The sequence below is a fragment of the Elaeis guineensis genome, chromosome 5, assembly GCF_000442705.2.
Source record: "Elaeis guineensis isolate ETL-2024a chromosome 5, EG11, whole genome shotgun sequence".
Taxonomy (NCBI): domain Eukaryota; kingdom Viridiplantae; phylum Streptophyta; class Magnoliopsida; order Arecales; family Arecaceae; genus Elaeis; species Elaeis guineensis.
Window position 1 is genome coordinate 23437170 of NC_025997.2, and position 23972 is coordinate 23461141.

Genomic DNA, 23972 nt, shown 5'->3' on the forward strand with positions numbered 1-23972 from the left:
AAAAGGTTACATAATTGATATTTATTCTGTCATCCTCTCTGATGACAACAATTGCTTGTGTGATACAAACTATTAGTAAAAGAACCAACAGAAAAGCTACACATAAGTTACTTAGTTTTGTTGCATCTCGAGGACATTTTTCAGGTTTATTAACCTATGAAAGTATTCCATTGAGAGCCCCAAAGCTCGTTCTGCAATATGTAGGATCCGTATGGTTACAAGAAGAATTTTTCTTTTCGGCAAGTTATATTCTAAAAGTTATTTTCTAAGAATAAAATTTTGATATATTTGATTGACTATAGAAAAGTGACTTATTACAGATGACTTATGTTTGGTTGAATATCTATTTTTTTAAAATTATATAAAATACTTATTATGTCTTTAATAGATATAAGATCATAATTTTTTACTCCTAAACTTTATAAATAATAATATTATATTTATATTAACATAAATATAATATTAAATATTATATTAATATAAAATTAATATTTTAATATAATAAATTTATTAATATAGATATAAATATAATATTATATTAATATAAATATTTTAATATAAATATTATATTAATATTAATAAAAATATTGTATTAGTATAATATTAAAATAATATTAAAATATAATAAATATATTATTATTTAGTATTTTATCCTAACTATCTATTAATATTTTACAAAATCTTAGTTGTAGATTTTAAAAAGATATTTTTGAAAAGAAAAAAAATATAATTAATTTTTTTTTATAGAAAGTTTCAAAATCTACCTCTCTCATAGATTTTTACTTTCCATAAAAGACTCATTTGCTTCGAGGTAGAGAGGGGATGAAATAATTCTTAGAAAGTAGAGATGAGTCTTTTGTTTGGTAGGAGTTTTAAAAGAGAAAATGAAAAAATCTCTTTTTATGAGAAGATACTTTGCATATTTTATGAAAAATAAAAATTCATGGGAAAGATAGATTTTGAAACTTCTACGATATAGAAATTGATGGTTCTTTTTTCTTTCTAAAATACTCTTTTAAAATTCATGATTAAGTTTTTACAAAATATTAATAGATGGTTAGGGTGAAATATTGAACATAATATTAATATAATCTTAATATTTATGTGAATATAATATAACACATATATTTATATTAATATTATAATATTTATTATATTTTGAATATTATTTTGATATTCATACTAATAATATTTTTAGTAATATTAATATAGTATTTATATTAATATAATATATATTTAACATTAGAATTATATCTATATGAATAAATTTATTATATTAAAATAATTATATTATACTAATATAATATTAATATATATTGGTATTATATTAAATTAATAATTTATATGAATTAATATTATAGTATAATATATTAATATTATATTAATATTAATATAAATATAATAATTTTATTTATATAAAATTTAGGAGTAAAAATGTATGGTCATATATCTATTAAGGATATAATAGATATTCAACATTGTTTTTCTAAAAAAATAGATGCTTAACCAAACATGCCAAAATCTTATTCTCAAGATTTTTAGAAAATTATTTTCTATGAAAAAATTTCTTCCGACGAATCAAACGAGTCCAAAATATGAAAAGTATCTTTTCATGAGAAAATTTTTTCAATTCTCTCTTTTCTTAAACTATCCAACATCCTCATTTTGAGAAATTGCCTCTTTTCCTCTCTATTTCCCACTAACCAAACATCTCTGGTGTGTTAAGTAGAAACAATAATTGAACCTAGACCGCATACATTATCTTAAAGCAATGGACTTTTATGCAAAGAGATAATGTGGGATCATCTCAACTTTAATTATTTAATGCTTCTTTTGCTCTGTTCTTGGTCTTCTTGCCACGTGCAATTATGATAAACATATCTTAATCTAAGCAAAATTATATAATAATAAGTTCTTTCCTAGATGGGCTCTTGATGTGGACATAAAACAAATCTAATTCCAAATGGTTTTGATATGATTCTGATCTCAGATGCTTTTGTTACATCAAATTTTTATTGTGTACGAGGGAAACTAACTTCATATATTAGTCAGACATTCAACACAATGTCAACATCAGGTCGAAGGAATGTTAGGAAATGATAATAGATAAATACGAACACTTAAGATTTTGCATAAAAAAAAAAAAAAAAAAGCTCGAGATGCCATGATTTCCAACTCCCAAAAATCCAGAAAACCATGTAAAGGTGAAATAAATTTGCACTACTAAGAAAACTAATAGTTAACTCCTATTTTTCAATATCTCAAAAATAATCCATTTTTATCTCGTGTGCATCACACATGAGTGCTAGCCATTTTTCCAAAGTCAGATCAAATTAGAAGAAATGATTAGTTGGATCAGATCCACCAGCTTGGCGGTGGACCAGTCCAACCAGAAAGCAACGACATGGCTCCTTTCTACTTCTCTTCCTTCTTTCTTCGTGTTTGCCCATGTTTCTTTCTAGTTGGACGGTCCACCGCCAAGCTGGTGGACCTGATCCAAACAATAATCTTTTAAAAAAATTAGGTTATATGTATCATGCAATATCTTTCTAGATCAAGTTATGGCGTCACAAGTGAATCTCAAGCTGAGCTAAGCCTAATTAATTCGCTCTTCCTTCCTAATCACGGCTAACTAAATCATATGGAACCATTCTCTTCACCTCCTTTATTCGTTTTGCAAACCTCAGTTCTACTTCCTTCGTAAAGAAGAAAAATGTTCCCATGTTATATTCGGATTTTCAAGTTAGAGAATCATCGTATGGCACCAAAATGCCCTCCTATCCACTCCACCCGTCCCCTTCCCTGGAGCGTGAGGGATAAGTTCGAGCAACCGAAGGTTAGCTCAGCAAGCGTGCCTCGCAACGAGGGGAGAGGGGACCCTACAACGTTGACTGGGGTCAACCGAGTAGACACACCTGTCTATAAAAATGGCATGGTGACCCTGAAGGCCCAAGCAATCCAAAAACAGAGCAGCTCTTTATACATACCTGAGCCATCCTTGTGCATGGCAACCAAGAGTCAGAGTGACCACCTTGCTCGGGTAGGGAGGGAGGCCTTTGACATCCTAGATGAGTGCCTGGCCGGAAGAGGAGGCCACCACCACCTCATGCAATCCACCAACCCAAGCCGGTCCAATACTTTGCTGCTCCGAAGAAAGAGCCCACAGATAGCACCCAAGCCGCTAAAGAACTCGGCGGGGTTTTGTTTGTGGCTCACCGTCGCCGGGTGTTCTATTAAGATCTCCATGGATGCTATGTAGCTAAGCTTTTTATTTGGCTTGCTCCTACGTACGTACCATGTAAAGCTTAGCTTTTTATTTGGCTTGCTTATATGTATGTACCGTGTAACACCATGTAAAGCTTAGCTTTTTATTTGGCTTGCTTATATGTATGTATCGTGTAACATGGTGTATTAGAATTTAGAAGCGGTATAATACTACAAGCTGTTTGATAAAATCCAGTCTGTGATTTGTTTTGATGGGCGTCTGGTTTGCATATGGTTACCTAATGGTCAGAGCTGTATTGGAGTTTTTTTAGAAAGGAGCGAACTTTTATTTTGGACTTTGTTTGATCTCTAGGCCCAGATAGGTGGAAGTGGTGGAAAAAGGCCTGCTGATGTTAAAAAGAGAGGGAGGGTATTAAAGGTTACCTCAGCCATGGTTATCTTGGAAGTTTGTTTGTCCCAGGGCTTTCAAAAGTTTTCTTTTTTTCACATCTGTCTATCTGTCTATCTATGTGCATGCATCTAGGTCTTGTTTGCTAGCATTTTTTCTTAAGCTGGGCTCCTCGCCAACAAGTTGAGTGGGCCAATAGAAGCTGAAATGGTGGAAAAGGCTGGCAAATACATGACCACTATGCTGCTAGCTAGAGTCCAGAACAATGTTTGCATGATAGCTCTCATAGTCCATGGCAGTTATTCCAACAATATGATGAGCTAATATTCCTAAGGATATGTTTTGATTGTTAAGAAATTTTGTTGGAAAACTATTTTTTGTGGGAAAGTCCGATTTTTAATTATTTGTTTTAGTGAAAAATTGACAAATTCAGAACCTATATAACTAGTTTTCCTCAATACTTTTCCATTTTCATGAAAATTTCTTTTCGTCCTTTCCCTCTAATGGATTTCATTGCAACCAAACATATATTCTAAAGACCTGAGAAAGAATGCAAAAAGAAAGAAGATATGGATTTAAGGCATAGATGCCACGATACCAATAAATTAGAAATAAGGAAATTCTATTACTTTATTTAAACCGATTTTGCTGCTCCAACTTACTAGATTGGCCCACGATTGTATGTTCAATTGGTTGGCATCTTGTTCCTAAATGCTTGCCCTTGAAGCAGATAATTCAGATGTTAGGTTTTGCTTAAAAAGAAAGAGCGGAAGCCTCTGGTCTTAGAATTTCATTGACTTTATGCTTTTAAGCTATTGGTTGGTCTTTGAGAGAATATGGATTGTTCGGATTCTATTGGTCAAGGACAATTATTGCTCAATAGATTTGACTAATATGACTTTCTTTTAGTTTACAATCTCTTTTACCATTACTAGTACCAGTAAGTGTTACATTACTAATATTACTAGCAGTACCATTATTGTTTTTGCTCTTTTAAAGCTTTTCGTGCTCCTACCACTGCTATTACTATTATTTGTATTTGGTGCATGTCTTTGCCTAATCAACCATTGTTTTAGTTTCTTAAAAAACTTTTTAGCAAGGCCAATAGGACTATAGGAGGATAGAAATGTGATAAACCAAGGTGAAACATCTCAAAAAATTGATTGCATGGAAAATATTGATATCACAATCAATGAGCATGAAAATCATCCTTAGCAAGATCAACTTATGTTGCGAGGAAAAATAGCAGATTAAAAATATTTGATACTCATAAAGAAGCCTCAACCAATTCTCAAGACTAAAGAAGTGGCCAAAATATTTTAATAAAGCTGCAAATTAGCCAAAGGGGCAGCGGCTGGAGGCCATGATATGGCTAATTAATCCTATAGTGAAATTTCATTTCATGAAATTGGACAAATATAGCTATATTTTAAGAAAGAATTTGGTGGCCTATGCAGGTTGCCAAGTGCTAATTTCATGTGCCCTTATGATCTTGAATCGAAGAGCTGCATGAAAATTGGTTTAGAAAAGGCAACCAACTGGCTATTCAAAGGATATGATTAATTTATTTGAAGATTGGTCGCACATGTAGATCAGCAAGTAATTATTTTATGTGTCTTTTTGATTTTAAACATAGGAGCATAATCATAATTGGCTTAGACAAATCAATTAGTTGGATGATACAATACCCCAGAGGCATCATTTGAATTGGCTTAAAAAGCCAATAAAATTTCATTATTATGGATAAAAGAGTATATAAAGTTTGAAAAAAAAAATCAATCTATAATATGATTAATACATATGTTTAATAAGAATAATCATAGTTGAAAAGCATGATTTATCTGTGCAAAAGTATGACCATTATCATGGTTGGTAAAAATAATCCATTTATTTAAAACTATGGCAATAATCATGGTCGATAAGTATAATCAATCTATTCAATAACATAATCAGTATTATAATCGATCAATTCAAAACTATTAGTACCATGATGATTAATCGACATGATTGGCCTATTCAAATTATGGTCACTGTTATGGTCCAAAAATATGATCCATCTATTCAAAACTATAATCACTATGACTGTTGATACTTATAAATGACTTATTCTATAATTTGGCCACTATAATGGCCGATTTAAAAACTATCACCACTATAATGGTCTATTCAAAACTATCACCACTATCATGGTCAGTAAGTATATTTGATCTATTCAAAATAATGGCCGTTATCATAATTGATAAGCAAGATTAGCCTATTCAAACTTATGGTCCATGTCGTGGATGAAAGTATTATCAACTTTAAAAATGCTCTATATTATAATTAATATGCAAATCAATAATGCGCTATAGTTAAGATGATTGGTCAGTAGCTTACCTAGCTTAACAAAAATATCTATTTTTATTGAACTACATGAGGCAATGTTCATACTAAAAATTTAATTGGTCATCAGCTAACTATAGTAAATGATTAAAAAAATAAGGTCAATCAAGATTTGATTAATTATTTATGTATAACACTTGAATGAATTGTGTTTGGCCTCTTGTGCTAATACAAAGGGGCATATTTGGATACTTAATTATTGGAATTAACTTTCTAAAGAAAGTTATTAGGATAAGGGAAAGTTATTCATATAGATAACTTCCGGCAACTATTAAATTAGTTATTAGGTCAAAAAATACTAAACAATACTAGTTATTGCTGAAAATAACTAGTTATCTAGATCTTATAAAGGGAAAAAAGTTTTATTCTTTTTTTCTCCCATACTTTGTGGTCATGAATAGTTGACTATCTTGATATTGGATAAGATTTCTACTTCTCTCCTATATACCATAATGAGTACTGAGAGAATACTCCGATATACTTTGATGCAAATTTTGTTGCTGGTTTGATTTTGACTCATTTTTTTTTCTTAAAAAAAAAAAAGACTATTTTAACATACCTTGACCACCTTCCTATATCTCAAGCTCTCTGGCCTAGGACTCGTTTGGTTCATGAGATATGGAAGGAGGAGATAATTTTTGGGAAGTGGAAAATGATCTCTTGTTTGATTGGAGTTTTAAGAAAAGAGAGAATGAAAAATTTTTTTCCTATAGGAAGTCACTTCCTATATTTCATAGAAAGTAAAAATCTATATGGATGGTGGGTTTTGAAACTTTTCATAGGATAGAAATTGATGATGCTTTTTTTATTATAAAGTATCCTTTTAAGACTATGATTAAGATTTTGTAAAATATCAATAGATGGTTAGAAAGAAATATTAAATAGTGATAATATATATAATATAATGTTATCCTAATATTTATATAAATATAATATATAATATTATTATATTTGAATATTTATACTAATATAATATTTTTATTAATATTAACATAATATTAATATTAATATTAATATATTCAATATTATAATTATTAAGATATTAATAAATTTATTATATTAATATAATATAATATATTAGTATTATATTAATATAATAAATTATTATGATTTAATGTTATATTATTATATATTAATATTGTATTTATATTAATATATATATAATATTATTATTCATATAAGGTATAATATGTATTCTATACAGTTTTTTCAGAAAAATGGGTGCTCAACCAAATATAAGCCACTCTTTAACAAGTCATCCAATATACAAAAATTTTAATCTTAAGAGATCTTAAGAGATAACTTTTTTTCAGAAACTAATTTTTGAACAAGTTATCTAAAAACACTAATTCAGATACTGATTTTTTCCCCTACTTAATACCAGCTTCTTGTTGCGGGAAGCTTCAAAATATGAGTTTCTAAGAAATTACAACTTTACCGTTCAGTGTGCGGAAGAGAGTGCAACGAAATAGGCTAAAAGAGGCTTTCCATTCAGTGTGCGGAGAAAGTGCAACGAAATGGGCTAAAAGAGGGCTTTCCAAAGTATATCATAGACCAAATCCAAGGATTAGAATGGAAACCGGTGTCATATTTGGAGTAAAAGATTATTGTATTAAAGAAACTGGACATGTATGTTTATATCTAAAATAGACAAATGGAATTCCTCATGGCTCAAAATCTATGCTTGTAAACCGATGCAAATTTGTCCTTCTCTCTTTGTAAATGTTTCTTCCATCATTTCTCTCAAGTGAAATGGTCACCCCCTCACAATACCGATACCGATGATAGTGATGCACTCATCAGTTTAATGGGCTCATGTTCCTTGGGCCCAGCCCATTGTTTTACCCAAGTTGTAATGCGAGACCCATTAAAAAGTCGGTGCATTCACTTCCGCTCGAGGCATCGAAACCTCAGAGAACTCGCGGCCATGGCGGCGTTGGCCCGACGCAGCGTCTCCTCTCTCCTTTCCCGAGCTCTCGCCTGCTCTGCTCCTCTGAGATCGTCCCTCTCCCTCCCTTCTCCCCTTCCTCCCTCCCGCCTCTCCATCGCCGTCCTCGAGACGCTCCGCCGTTCGCCGGCGCCGTGGGCCGTGCTGGCGAGGCTGAAGACGACCTCCGGGTCGGGATACTCGCCTCTCAATGACCCTTCTCCCAACTGGAGCAACCGGCCCCCCAAGGAGACCATCCTTCTTGACGGCTGCGACTACGAGCACTGGCTCATCGTGATGGAGTTCCCTGAAAACCCTAAACCCTCCGAGGACGAGATGATCGCTAGCTACGTCAAGACCCTTGCCGCCGTCGTCGGGAGGTAAGAAACTAGGAATCCCTTGGTGAATCCCTGGGAGAATTCTACATCTCCTTGTTTTGATTTTGGCTTAAATTTGTGAGTTTTGTGCTTTGGGACTCAGTGAGGAGGAGGCAAAGAAGAAGATTTACTCGGTATGCACCACAACTTACACGGGTTTTGGGGCTTTGATCTCGGAAGAGCTTTCTTACAAAGTTAAAGGTATTGGGTGGATGAATTTGGATAGTTTTGAATGAAAAATGGTTTCTTGGTGAAAACAATTCGATCTCTTATTCCAGTTGTGAAATGAAAGTGATATGATCCTTTATGTGGCAGGACTGCCGGGAGTTCTTTGGGTATTGCCCGATTCGTATTTAGATGTGCCCAACAAGGACTATGGAGGTCGGTACAACCATTAAAAATGGTTTCATGGACCTTTTATTTATGGAAAATAGAGTAAATTTGAATTGATTGGTTGATTCTCTAGTTCTTTTTTGTTTTGTTTTTTCCTTTTTTTTTTTTTTTTGTGTGTGTGTTCTTCAATCATGTTGAATTGTTGATATTTGTGGTAGATTGGATTGTGGCAGTTCTTTTGCTGATAATGACATTTATCTTGTTTAAAAATGCAATAGGGGATCTTTTTATTGATGGTAAGGTCATACATAGACCCCAGTTTCGGTTCAATGAGAGGCAGCAGACGAGGAGCAGGCCACGTCCTCGATATGATAGGCGGAGAGAAACTATGCAGGTTGAAAGAAGAGAACCAATGCAGAGAGGTGGGTGGGCACAAGATCAGAGACAGCCCAATTCACAGCAAGTTTCCGAGAATCCACAGCAAGGATATCAGAGTGGACAGCAACCCATGTCAGAGCAAATGCCACGGAATTCACAGTAATGATACCAGATTGAGGTACCAAGGGAAGGGAATTGAGGTTTATGAGACTTGGGTTTTGAATTTCTTTAAGTGACATGATGATATTGTGGTTCCTGTGAACATAGCATGCAAAAGGACTCCATTTAAGTGGATATTCTAAATGTCTAGTCTCATATAAGTACTTCGTCTGTGTTTATCTCATGGTAACGTTATGAGGTACTAATGCAGCAGTATTTCTATGTATGTGGTAGAAACTGTATGAGATTGATTTCATGGCATTTTAGTTGTTGACTTAGATATTTGATATTGTTCTAACTTGTGGTGGATGTGCAACATAATACATGTTCTCATCCCTAAAAACTACTTCTTATAAAAAACTCATGACTTTTAAGCAATAGTGTAATAATACATGCTTCTATGCTGTACATGATAGTAATATTTCTTTGTTTGGTATACTCGTTTAACCTCCTTTCTTTTTTCCTGGAAAAAATTCTGGTAGAAAAACCTTTGAAGTAAGAAGCCTAACACTCCATTTTTCATAATGATTGGAAACTTGAGGCCAATTGTTTACAGCAGTTCCAGTTTCTATGTGCTGTATGATGTGGACCATGAGAAGTAGGATGCTTGTCAATGTCCTCATCCTGTTTTCAACTTCTTAGACTTGGTTGTGGTGGTTGCAACTTTTAATCTAGAGCCAAGGTTGGTGTATTCTCATGTGGTCGAGATGCATCCATGGGATAATATCTATCAAGTTACTCCTTAGGATTGTGGCCTGGGTCTTCTGGTTATGCAATTCATCGTTTTTATGAATATCCTTCATGATTTTCATGGCTCCTTTTGGAAATGTGTTCTTGATGAAAAACATCAACAAGGGATGTACACACACACACACACACACAAATGCAGATCATGTTGTTGCTTGAATGACTGGATGTTAGTCCAGCAACCTTCATGACCTTGTGTAGGGTGCATGCCATAAGCAACAAGAAACATTCTTTGGCAGAGACACATATTTAAGTATCCTACTATATTTTCACTCTTCTTGGTGATATGTTCATGGTCTCATGTCGACCCATGTTTACAATAGCTTTTGGTAGGGGGACAACTCACTTTCATGCTTAATCTATTTACGTGTGTCATCAACTTTTGTTTGGACAACTGCAGGGATGTTTTGGTGCCATATTAACAAATGGGAACCGGGGATGGCATAAGGGTTGCTAAGACAAAAATTTTCTATCGCATTGCTTTTGTTTATTATTGTTAAGCAAGTTCTGGCACTGAGGCACAGAAGCACTGCTTATGCCAGTTTGATTCAGGCTTTTTATGTCAAGATATGCAGCTGTAAATTAGTCAACTTGATGGAAGTTATCCGTTGTTTTACTGTAAAATGTCTTGAAATACTAAACTGAATTGATTGTAACTGAGAATGAGGATAATTTGATGGGGACAAAAGTTGAGACTCTAGACTGTAGAATGGAGCCAGTTGTCCTTAATGAGTGAAGGATATCAATGCCGTGTTGCCCAGGAAAAGGTTATTGCAGTTTGGCAGAGTAAATTAGAGTTTTGATACAGAAATTTGATAACATAAGATGTTATTCCCATGTTGACACAAAAGCCAAGTGGTTCATACATAAAGGAGATCAAAAAATGCTGAATCATCTTGCGTGGGACATAGATTTTAACTGCATAGTGAGAGGTGCCCACAACTTTATGTTTTTGACAAATAAGTGTAGTGAAAATATGTTGTTTAATGATATCCATTTCTTATTCCTAAGTTACTAAGATGCTTGTGGTGGCAGGAAGTTACAGGAGGATGTAAATATTTGATGTTTTCAAAATTCAAGTGAAATTGTCATGTATGCCAAATGTGTTGTTTATGTTGGTTTTATTTTTTGAACTATGGAAAATTTTATGTTGTAGTGAATGCAAATATTTGGAGGTGACTATAATGATTAACTCTTGCTAAACTTACTATTATATTTGAGTGATGCACCTGAACTTTCAGTCTTAGATTGTCTATTAATTGATTATAATGTTTCCTTGCCAAAATTAAAAAGGAAAAAAAATCCGATTATGATGCTTAATCTGCAAAATAGATGGTCGAGACTTCCAAGTGATGTTCATATCCATATAAATAACGTGAAAATTTCTTATCATTTTTTTACTTTGACAGGACCATAAGAGGGTGTTTGGTTCGTAACCGAAATTAGAATAGGAATGAGAATCGGAATGACTTGAAATAGAAATTGGAATAGTCAAATCTTTCGAAGTGTTTGGTTCGCGATCAGAATCAAAATTGGAATGAAAAATTGAATCCATAAAGAAAAATAGGGATTGAGTTTTATATAGATTGATTTATTCTTATTTCGGAATCAGAATGAAATTCTTTCCGATCGGACAGTTGAAATGAGAGTCACTCATTTCGATTTTGATTTCAGATCCATACTCTTTCCAACTAAACACCTCTTAAATGTAATCAATGGATCCAGCATATGCTGATTATTATTGGCCATGAGAGAGGTAACTGAGGGCTGGGGGGTCGGTTCGGTAAAGATGGATGGTGGTTTGAAACTGACACTTCAGTGGCCTCTATGCCAGAGAACTAGTGGTCTGACCTTATAAGAATTCTAATTTGAGAGTTATTCACAGTTCTTTCTTCTTCTTCATTTTTGCCCCCCATGCTTTACAATAAAACAAAAATATCATGCTATTGTATGATTGATTTTACTTTCAGTAGCATGCTTATCTAAAATTTCAGCCTTCCAGTATTTCTATGTCCGAGACCAATGATGTCCCATGTTCATCATCGTCTTCTCATCATCACGGATTCTTCGCTTGTTCCTTTTATAATCAACTAGTTGTAATGCACCTGGCTACTATAAGTATTTTATATACAGAATAAGTTTCAAAAAAGATTTAAACATAAATCAGGTGCTAAGATATTTTTTTTGTAATTGTTTAATATTTATTTAATGGATAAGTTTTCAATCTAAGTAAGTTTTAACTGCTACTGCCAACAGATTACCATGAATTTTGGATTTTGAAGGACATGTAACTTTTACTGTGCATGACATCATTGAAATCCCAACTTAAAATAGTCAAAGACATTAAGATGTCGTTTAGGTTAAACTTCAGCATTACTTTCGGGATTAGAATGTTTTAAATAATTAATAACATCTCATGTAATGGTTGATACTAGTGTTGTAGCTGAAATCAAGCTATTGTGGTTAGAACTTTTATATAAATCTAGTTCATGTAATAACGGGTTTTACTAGGATTTTTTTTTTGTTAAAGTAGAAACTTTGAAATTAAGGTATAATAGAAAACAGTCTGCGCTAATTACAAAAATGCCTGAAAAAGCAGCAGGAGTAGCAAAAAAAAGATCTATAACAGCAAGGCCCATGGGATGCCAACCCTGGTGAATGACAGAGATAAAATTTGCTGTTGGAGCTGAGGGAGTCCTGTTGTTGATGCCTTAACCAGAGAAAGCCGCTAGAAAATCACTGAGACGAAGATCTGAAGCTTCGATGCCAGCCACCATGTGGGTGTCCCAGAGCTGAGAATGTTGGGAGGGCAGTCACTGAGTAGACTCTGAGATGATACCGGAGTCAGAGGTACATCGATGATATGAAGCACCCAATATAAGATATTAAAAATAAAAGTGAAAGTGACCCAGCGGAAATTGAAGTGGATAACAATTGGGGAAGCAAAAACAATGATCAGCAATAAAATGTTTCCACCAGATTCTCGATGCTCTTCACGAGTGAAGAAAAGTTGAACTTTGGAATTTGATTGCGGTTTGATACCATGCTGAAAGTGAGATCCATGAATATTCGAAACCCATAAGCAGATCTGTAGTGTATGGAAAAGCAATTTCCCACGAAGGAGCTGAAAATTATTGAAACATGCTTTCAAATGCAAGAGATGATGAAGGTAAGCGGAAGAATATAAGTAAAAACATGATGATTGAACTAAAACCCAGCAACTGGAATGGCAGCCTGACAATTGAAGCTTGCAATTGGCACAATTTGAGTACTCCGAAACATAAATCATAAAAGGTCAAGGGCAACCATTTAGTAGTCATAGTTGAGCTTCCCGAAAGTCCCTCACATAAACCAAGATATTTATGTATGTGAAGAGAAAATAGCCTCAGCGTGGGTTGCCTGCAAGGATACAGATGAAAAACCAATCCTCTCCAATAAACCTGATTGCAAATGTGATGCCGTGCCATCAACGATGGAACAGCATTGAGAATGAGAATTTTCACCATAGGTATTAGGAGGAGTAAATTTTCGTTGCAATGGTGATACCATGTCACCGTTGTAACAAATCAATTAACAGTCGGAAATGGGTGAAATACAGGAGGGTAGTGTGAGGTATTATTCACGAAAATTGATGAAATATATAGGAATCGATGAAATATAAATGTTTTCATTGGTTTGTTATAGATTTGACGTAGTATCACCGCTGCAATGAATATTTTTTTGTATTAGAAGGCAGCCATATGCAGCGATGATACTCAATTGGATGGGAAGGCAACAACTGTGGTTCTCTGAAACCCTTGGCACTGCAAGGTTAGTGAGGAGAATGATCTGAAGAAGCATAGTAATAAGTGATGTAAAAGAAGTCTGCCCGCATAGAAGATTGCATTTTAACACTATATCTGTGGCAATGAGATTTCCTATTTTCACACTTCATACCAACTGGACTGGTAAGGAATGAATGGGTATTATGCTCAAAATTAATGTTGCATAAGTGATCATCTGAGCTTGGGGGTCCCTTTGAAGAAAGCATGAGTGGATAAGATGTAACAATCAGAGTACTGCAGGTTGTGGTAAATTGTTATGAATAATGTGCACAAGATATTTCCTGGTAACTAAAATGGTCAACATGAATAAGGGGAACAGCGAGCAATAATTACAACCGTAAGCCATGTCTTGGATAAGTTACGCTATAAGCATTAGCAGCCAACATGCGAGCTAAATCCAGAGATGCTTGAGTGTGAGGATTTGTACGGATGTGTATTTAGTTCCACATCGATTATTCACTGAAAAAATTTTGAAGACTTATACAAAACTAAGAAATCTAAATAATACATTTTGACTAGTCTTGTTGGATGAGTTTCTCGATTGTTGCATTGAGTCATATGGAAGAAGGAAAAATCCCCTATCAAAGTATGATTTGCAAGCCCACATAAAATGGTCCCATCATGGTTTCGAATAATGAATTCAGTAGCCGCTTCATGCTTCCTGACGGTAGCATCAAGATTAATTACCAACACCCTAAAAGGAGGGGGCATCCAAGAATCTAGATGGGAAGACAAAAATTGCTAGAATTCAGCAAAGGGGTGCCCCGGTTCTTTGATACTAAAGTGATAGTAGAATTGACTTTGGTAGAAAGAGAGGTACAATCACCACACATTGTCGGAAGTGGTGTAAATACTTTTAAAAAGATGTCTATTGTAGGCATCCCAAATGAGATTAGCCATATAAACAGTTACGGCTTTCATTGGCTTCCCTGCTCGAGTATAGGCAAAGAAATCACACAAAATAGGAAGAGAGGGCGGTTGAAAAGCTGTGATACGATGGGGTAATACTGGCGAACACTCTTAGGCATAAGCACAAGTGATAATAGAATGTTTATAGTCTTCTCAGGCGTCATGGCACAAGTCACAAGTAACAATGGTACTTGGGAGAATGCCTCTAAAAGCTAAGAGATATTTGTAAGCTCAGCAATGCCATTGCAATTTCTAGCAAAAACATTAGATTCGCATGGGAACTGAAAGGCTCCAGATGCACATAAAATTGTGAGAGTGTTGGATAGTGGGCTCAAGTTGACGAACTGAAGAGATATATTTAGAAGTAATTTTCAAAGACCGAGAATGTGTCCAACCAAACTGATCAAACCAGTCTTCCTGCAGCAGGGGCAACGATAAAATGGTGGTCATCATATCAGCATTGAAAACCCGAGCAAGAGCAGCCCGATCCCAAGTGCAGTTAGGAGCAATAGATTGTGCCACTAAATAATTTTGGAGATTAACTGTTGCATTAGATAAAGAGGGCCACTGTGATAAAGGGATAGGTGCAAGCCATGGGTCAATCCAAGCATTAATAGATCCCCCATTTGATGAAGAGGGCCATTGTGATAAAGGGTTTTGCTAGGGTTGTGTTGCATATCAGTGTAAACGTTGATAGATGGCTATGCACATTACAAATTTAAAGCCAAAAGAGCACTAGTTTGCTTTATATAATATCAGAAATAATATTAATAGATTACTCGAGGTGCAGGTTAAAACCAATGTATTTCTGTGGGAAGAAATAACCTTGAGGTGATTCTGATGGTGCTTATAACAAAGCACCATACATTAATATGGTGGTCAGCAAAAAAGAAGACAGTAGGGAGACTGAGATTTATACAACCCTTACTACATCGCTGCCCGAGTGAGAATTCATATGCACAAAGGAAAATGAAGCCAATTTCTGCGTTACTGGATAGCCCATAACAGCAAATATAATGTGGCAGAGCAAGAAGACAAGAACCAGAAAATGATAGAAGATAAATCCAAGCTTTATCACTTACCCCAGCAGCCGAAGAGAAGTGAGAAACCACAGCATAATTGAAACAGGTTTCCAAACTGGTAACATTAAGTAACCAAAAGCATATACTCTGTTGGGACCCTAGAAAAACAAACCCATAGGAAGAAAAAGGCATCTAAAAAATATGACTAAGGCCGGCCCGACATTGGAGAGAAACATATGCGATTACCCATCGGCAACAGAAGAGTATGTAAAATGCCGGCAGATAATTGGAACCATCAAATGATTCATCCAAAGCAGTAAAAATATAAGCAATTAAAATTGAAACCTGCAAAAGAAAGCAAAAAAGGTTAGTAACAAACTTTTTTTTTTCATTTTTTCCTTTTCCTTTTTCCTTTCTTCTTTTTTCATTTTATTTTTTTTGTTTTTCCTCATTTTTTCTCCACTTTCTCCAATCTTTCCTTTTATCTCCATACTGTGAAGAATAGCAAGTTAAAAATGGCAGCAATTCCATAAAGCCCAATGACGAGTGAACAACATTATGCTTGATGATAATAATTGGGAAACAGACGTATAGCAGCAGTGAACATCAGTTGTATGTAGGTACAAATCCATAGATGTACTCAGATAGATAGAAACAACCATCATATTGAAGCAAACAAGTTGGTCAGCAGCAGTGAAAAGATTACTTGCATCTAGGAAGGAACAATAATGAAGAGCAAGAAACACCTGACTAGAGATCCAGTAGCAACTCGAGAGGTGAAATGATACCAACCATGCATGAGAAATATAAGATGAAGTTTCCAAATAGTAGTAAATCTGATCTCTGTGGGTTTCTTGTACTTTAGGATCAGTTCTTGAAGTTCCCGTGGCACATATTGCTTGAAGAATTGAGATAATGGATTGACTTGAATACAATATAGTAATTGAGGATATCCCTTGCATCCCAACATTAAAGATAGAATAGCTTAACATTGTAGAAATGGGCATAAGCTATCGAAGCCGATGAGTCAAAGCACGAGCCCGCACAGAAAATGTACCGAGAGCAGCAAGATTAACATGTGTATTCTCAGCCTGCTTTTTATATTCTTTCCTTTTCACTCTCATTCTTTTTTCTTTCCTTCTCTTTTGATTCAATCTTTTTTATTCCCTTGCATTGAGACACCTCATCTTGCATCTTATACAACTTAGTTTTGACAACCCTCCAATGCCTTTTTTCCCCATACAATGACTTATAAACCATAAGCAACCAGTTAGATGATAATGAGGGGGAAGACAAGAAAAGGGGGCACGACTAACGCAAGTACCAAAGCAAGCCCAAAAGAACCCATAAAAACATGGAAGGGAAAGGACAAGCAGCAATCCCCTAATCCCCTTTTCCTCAATGTTTTGATTCAGATGTTCCCCCATGACGAAGATATTTGAAAAGACAAACAATGTCCAAGAAATCCTTTGGGTATGATACATTAGTCGTAGGTGTTTATCAAACCATCTCCTACAATGAGTTGGTCCTTTAATGCGGGAGAAAATAGTTACCTAGCAACATAAACTAATTATGAAAGCAACCTGCATTGCATTCAGAAATAAAAGTATTGAGCAATAATTGTTAGATGTATACCTTAGAAGTCAATCGGACTGACACATTAATTCTTTATAGGACATAATTTCGTACTTGATCTAATTATTTAGGATAGTTAATTATCATTTATGTAGTGTACGTTCCCATGAATCGTCTAATAAATTAACAAGATGATGACATATATTCTCAATAGTTGAGAATTTGAGACATGTGTCATTGGTGGTTAATTCATAAACTACTCCCGATCGTAGGATCATCACAGGGATGATGATCGATTTAGATAGGTTAGTGTACGAATCGCTTCCTTATGGGTAGACAAGTCTCGAGTCTATAGTGTTGGGACACTGAAGCGAGAGTGCAGATATTTGTTAGAGAATAAAGGTATCGAGCGTGACCAACATAAAAAGTCACTTGGATATCTATTCACTCGTCAGTGACATTCTCGAGACTGTAGTAATGTGAATGGTTCTTTGACCTGTGGTACCTCGATTGTTCATAACGAGGTTGCTGTAGTTTGACTACACCAGAACTCGATCTTCTAGCCATACGAAGCCTTGAGGTGTATGTTGGCTGCAGTAGATTCATTATAGCAATAGGATGTGCATCTAAATAGAATCTATCGATCTTAGTAAAAAAGAAGAAGTCCTATGCGATTCGCGAGACTGAGTTCAGAAAGTCTTTGACCAAAGTAAATATGAATACTGAAAAAGAATTTTCATGAAAATTCATAAATAAACTTGAGTCGAGCCAAGCTTGTATATGACAAACGATAGGATTTGACGAGTTTTGCATAACCTCTATCTTGTCAGGACTCATGATAGAAGAACTAAATCAGACAGTAACTATACCTAGAGGTTTGTTACTTTCATTCTACTGGATTGCCACTACATCCTGCTAGATGTCACTAGTAGATCGTGAGACTAATCGAGTATCATTTTGATGATCGATGATCCTTGATGGGCAGAGTTAGAATTATTCCGATTCATTGAAAGGAGTTTCAATGATATTTTGATGGAGATCAAAATATATCTCACTACCAGACAGAATAAAACCTACAGAATCACACACAAAAGAGGTCCTGACTGATCGAGATGTTGAATAGCAATTTTGAATCACAAAAGGATCCAATTATCAATTTGATTGATGATTGGACTAATATATAAAAGTTACATGAAGGACTTACTAAGAGTTAGTAAGTTATCAGAAGATTAATTTATAAATATTGCTAATTATTTGATTTGATCAAATGTGGATCCAATTAAATCAGATCTAATCTGATTGGATTTGATTTAATTTAAATTTTTTATTTCAAATAGGATTTGGACTTAATTCTTAGTTGGGTTTGACTCAATTTAGATTCGAATCAATTTGAATCGGATTGAAATTGAGTTAGAAAATCAGAGTTCCATTGGACTAGGACTCTTTCTTCTTATCCACACCTTATATGGGATGCCCAACCAAATAACTATCGGTGATTTGTGTGTGGAATATTATGGCACAAAAAGGGTTGGCACACAAGGGGATAAAGGGGATGCCTCCTTAGCCTATCATACGTGATTTTGAGAGCATGGTGGCATGTAAGAAAGAAGAAAAAAAGAGAGAGCATGCGTGGGTGTTGAGGCGCATAAAAGAAAAAAAAGGGGAGGCGCTCCATGAGATGGATGCCTCACCCTCTCCCTTTTCCTACATCCATGAGATGGATGTGGTTCTTCTTTCTTCCTCTCTTCTTATGTCCATGAGATGGATGATTTTCTCTCTATCTTCTGGTCTAAGAGTTGGACACAGTAATCTCTCCTTCTCCTCCATAATTAATTCAATAGTTGAACAGAAAGAAAAGAAAAGAGATTGAATCTCTTGTTCTTCTTTTTCTTCAGATCTTCTTCTTTCTTTTAAGAAGAGAAAGGAAAAAGAAATCATATTAGATCTGATTTCTTGATCCTTCTATAGATCTCTTTAATTCTTTTGAGAAGAGAATCAAAAGAGATTAAAGATTTGTCAATCTGAGGAGCGATCTCTATAAGGAAGCTAGCATCCTGGGGAGATCGGAATCTCCTGATCAGATCAGCCTCATGTGAATACCTGTAGAAGTCGGATACTTGTACGGCTTCAAAAGGACCTTAAAGATATCTATAGATCATCGGATCGTAGATTTAACGAACCATAAAGATATCCACGTTTTATCGGATCACAGTGAAGATCTACTCGCGTAAAGATAAAAATCAGATTTTTATTTTTACTTATATCTTAATCTTGTACATATGATGATGTCTGATTTTATGTTGAGATATGATCTTTATGCATGTTTGATTAGATTAGATCTAATTAGAGATTTGTTTTAATATCATTCTGACATAAGGTTGTCCTGACATAATATTGATGCGTAATGTTGCATGGTTGTCCTAGAATGATGTTAAAAATTTTTGAGATTCTCTTTCACTGCGTAGTGAAAAAAATTTTAAAATCTCTGTATGCATACTAGATCATCATGTAATGACGTTTTCTAATAGTGGTATCATAGCCATCTCATTATTGTAAGATTAAGATTAGATTTTAGATCTGAAAATTATTTTCAAATATAAAATCATGAATGATTATAGAAAGAAGATAGAGTTCAAGATCTGAAATTTTTTTTTCAGATCTAAAAATCTGAATGATTAAAATTTATGAGATGGATTTTGTGATCTGAAAATTTATTTTCAGATCTAAAATTTAGATTATTTTATATTCATATATTTATTTCAAGATCTAAAAATTATTTTTAAAATATGAAAATCTGATTTCTTATGTTCATGCATCCATAAATTGGTATCTAATATTCATGTGATGTGAATTCTGTTAGATCTGAATTTATTTTTATTATATGTTCATGCATGAGATGATGTTTATAGATAGAGATTCATCTTGATATGATCTGTGATGATATGGATGTTTTCAAATTGGAGTAATTTGATTGAACATAGATTTCATAAATCAATCCTAGATCATCCTGATATAAGATTGTCCTAGCATAGCGAGGATCGTTATGTGGCATGATTGTCCTAGGATGAATAGAGATTGATACATAAAACATCATAAGAAATGAGCATGAACATAAGGACTATGTGATAATCATGCATGTATTTTTTATGGATATATATGGTGATCTTCATGAATCACTACAAATCCTAAGAGTAGGATTGTATCATGAATACACTTTAGATGGATGCAATCTCAATTTATGCTGAGAAACCAAAAGCCAAACCTAATTTGGAATATGTTGATCTATTGGTATCTAAGACAAGTGCTTTGAAAGATGGTTACTTAATTAGGACCGTTGCATCGTCTACAGAGAGTCTCTCACTGATCATCACTTATCTGACCAATTTGATTGATCAAATTCTGATTTCGGATGCTTAGTGTTGAGTTCACTATGATTATATTGCACCATGAGTCTGATCTTGATGAGTCAAAACGCGATCTCACTAGTAGATCCAATTTAATTATAGATTTACATGCGATATAAATAAATGATTAAAATCTAAGAAGACTTAAATTAAATCTCCTTACAAAATATTAAGGCAAGCAATCTTCCATAGTTGTAGATGTATGGGCCCTTTCGGGTGTTGATTGTTCTTGACTGGATATAGTGTTCAGTTATATTAAGAAAGACACAGCCACTTTATAGTATGAGATGTTCTGGGGTAGAGATAGAATTAGACCCAATAACTGTTAGGTAAGGAACCCAAAGACGGTTTTACATTCGATGGTGAACGGTGGGCCTAACTTAACTAAAGAATGAGGCTAATAATTGTTAAGTGAGGCTTCAGAAATTAGAGACTAGTGACCACTGTAATTTACTTGAGAAGCATTAGATAAGAGTTATCCACTCATTGATTGACACATCGTCAATAACCATTAGGTAAGGTGGTGTGCCAATTAATGGGACCAAAGTATCCACTTGAAATCTTAGTCGCGAAGAATTTTTATTTTCTATCTGAGTGTCAGAGATTCGAAAAAATAGTAGGAGATATATTTATTTTAAAAGATTCTAGAATAAATATTAAAATCAAGTATGAAAATCTAACTAAAATCTCTACTCTTTGATAGAATAAAATATCAGCTTCAAATCTTTTAGCTCACATATTAGAAATCATTTGACTAACCAAACAAGTTATAAAGACTGGCTCAGAAATTCAAAATAATTTTAAGTTCTGAAGGATTAGCTTATATCATGTCCAGAATATCCCTGTATTATCAAGCCATCCAATAATTGATTAAAAAGCAATCAGTTCATGATCATTGTTTGATAATGATGAACGACTTGCATGAGCTTGAGAAGCTCAACCATGCACGAGAAATTGTGAATGGATTTGATCCTATAATTTCTTACTAGTTTATATGGATAGTTTATAGTAAACTACCAAATGAATTAAAATGATTACACTTAGTTAAAATATTGAACATATTGGTGACTACCGAAGGAACCTTGAAGAGTTCAAGGGGTAGGGTTCTCACTGTGGAGTGGGCTTCTATTTTCAATAGAAGATCTACTTAGAAGAAGAAGAAGTCCGTAAAAGAAACTAAAGTCTAAGAGCAAGCCAAAGAAGAAACTATCCTGTATACCTAGAAAGCCTAAAGAAAAGATAGGGGATATGTCTTCAGAAGGTATGTTGGGTCTGCTCAGTATTGGTATCTGAGCAGATAGAGAGTGTCATAGGGTCTAAGAGATCCAGAAAAGAGATGAACCCAAAGTATATGTGGAACTTCATGTTTGATCATGTTAGAGTGGATAGAATAAATAAAAAGGAATGGCATGAGCTTTTAAGCTCATCGACTCTCGAGTTATTTTCGGTTTGTAAATTCTGCCTTAAAGGATAATTGGCCAGACTACTCTTTGTAGGATACAGTGCGAGAACTATTAAGATACTTGACCTGGTATACACTAATATGTGTAACCCATTTGATGTGTAAGCCGGAGGTGGTTATCTTTACTTCGTTACTTTTATCGATGACTTTTCACAGTAGAAGTACATGTGTGAGACACAAATCTGAAGCCTTTGAAAAGTTCAAAGGATTCAGATATGAGATAAAGAAGCAAACTTAAAAATTTTTAAGATTCTTCGATGAAATCGATGATATGTATACCTTAATGGGAGTTTCTAATCTATGTCAAGGAAAATGACATAGTTTTACAATGGACTCTTCCTGATGCATCTCAAGGGGTGTCGGAAAGGAAGAATGAGATCCTATTTGATATGGTCTAATCCATGATGAACATCACTGATCTTTCTTTATACCTTTAGAGATAAATTTTACTGTTGAATAGTTTCCTCCAAGTTTATTCCTATCACACCGTATGAGATGTGGCATGATGAAGATGTCCGATCCATATCAAGCGACAACAGATGGATAAATTAGAAGTTAGATCTATGAGATCTCATTTTTAAGGTATCCTAAAGAGTTTAGGATATACTATTTTTATTTTTCAAAGGATCACAATATGATTGTGATCCGACATGCTATATTCTAGGAGAAATAGTTTATCCAAGATACAGATAGTGGAAGAAAAAATTGAGCTCAAAGAGAAAGTTTCTAAAAAGCAATGAATTATAGAACCTATAGAATCTATTCATATTGAGCCAGTACATATAGTACCTCCTCTGTTTCGTAGATCAAATAGAATCTATCATCCTACTGAAAGATACTTAGGTATTTTAACAGAAGATGTTGAGGAAATATTCCTTATAGGAGATAGGAAACATAGAGATGATCTCAAAACTACTTTGAGTCGATGTTAAACATCAATTTTGAGAAATGGTTGAATGCAATAAAGTCAAAAGTTGACTCGATGTATTCTAACCAAGTCTAATTCTTAGTAGATTCACCAGTAGGTATAGTACCTATTGAAGGCTAATTTCATACTAGCCAAAGACATAAGGCTTATAGGGACGTGAAGCCATATCAGGTTTGGCCTAGTCCTGATTCTGTCACATGATCCCATTAAAACATGAGAATAACTAGGAGTAAAAGAAGGGCCTCCATTCTCAAAATAGCTGGTTATTAATCCATGCGATTAATGGAGGTGGGCCCCACATGCTAAAAGGTGATACTACCTATCAAATCTAAAAAATCAAGAAGCCCAGTATAATTTTTGAGGATATTCAATAGAAGGCAAAAATATCTCTAACAGCCACTCCCTTTGTCATGGCTTTTCAGCCTTCACCTATAAATAAAGACCTAAAGAGGAACCCTCGGGGTACGCAATCTCTTCTCTCCCAAAATACTTGCACCTCCCTCTGTTGAATAGGAATGTGACTTGAGTATCGAAGGGTCTCCATCGGAGTCAACTTTCGTTAGAGACTTCTTTTACAGGTCTTACTGCCACCGTCCGACCATCGCCGACGTACCGTCACCGTCTAACTCCAGCTGATCCGACCTCGAGACAAAATTCTGTATCAACAGATTAGCACTAGAGGAAAAACTTTAGGCCCATTTATAGGAAGGAGCAAATATTCAATGGGAGAAGTTTCATCACATTGCTTCAACGCCGACAAGATCCAGATTGCCTATCTCTAAATCAATCAGATGATCATGATCTGATAATTTACAAATCGATCGATGCTGTTTGAATCCTCTCTAGATCGGCCATCAGATTAGATCTGATTAGTCGATGGCCCCTCGAGACTATCCTAGCCGAGCTCGAACCTGGGGTACTCCAGACAGGAA

At 34.6% G+C, this 23972-nt stretch overlaps 1 protein-coding gene across 1 annotated transcript; it reads left to right on the top strand.

Moving 5' to 3' along the window:
* Positions 1-7877: 7877 nt before the first annotated feature.
* Positions 7878-9449, top strand: LOC105045150 (multiple organellar RNA editing factor 3, mitochondrial). The gene is made up of 4 exons (XM_010923318.4): positions 7878-8302; positions 8403-8500; positions 8615-8680; positions 8911-9449. Exons 1-4 carry the CDS (start codon positions 7923-7925, stop codon positions 9171-9173), a joined length of 807 nt encoding a protein of 268 aa, XP_010921620.1. The 5' UTR covers positions 7878-7922; the 3' UTR covers positions 9174-9449.
* Positions 9450-23972: the final 14523 nt, after the last annotated feature.

What these genes read in the sequence shown, in the direction of transcription:
- LOC105045150 (XM_010923318.4), top strand. Translation starts at nt 7,923, where the DNA reads ATGGCGGCGTTGGCCCGACGCAGCGTCTCCTCTCTCCTTTCCCGAGCT. An exon ending in CTTGCCGCCGTCGTCGGGAG is followed by an intron (nt 8,303 to 8,402) that starts GTAAGAAACTAG and finishes TTTGGGACTCAG; the next exon opens with TGAGGAGGAGGCAAAGAAGA. An exon ending in GCCCAACAAGGACTATGGAG is followed by an intron (nt 8,681 to 8,910) that starts GTCGGTACAACC and finishes AAAATGCAATAG; the next exon opens with GGGATCTTTTTATTGATGGT.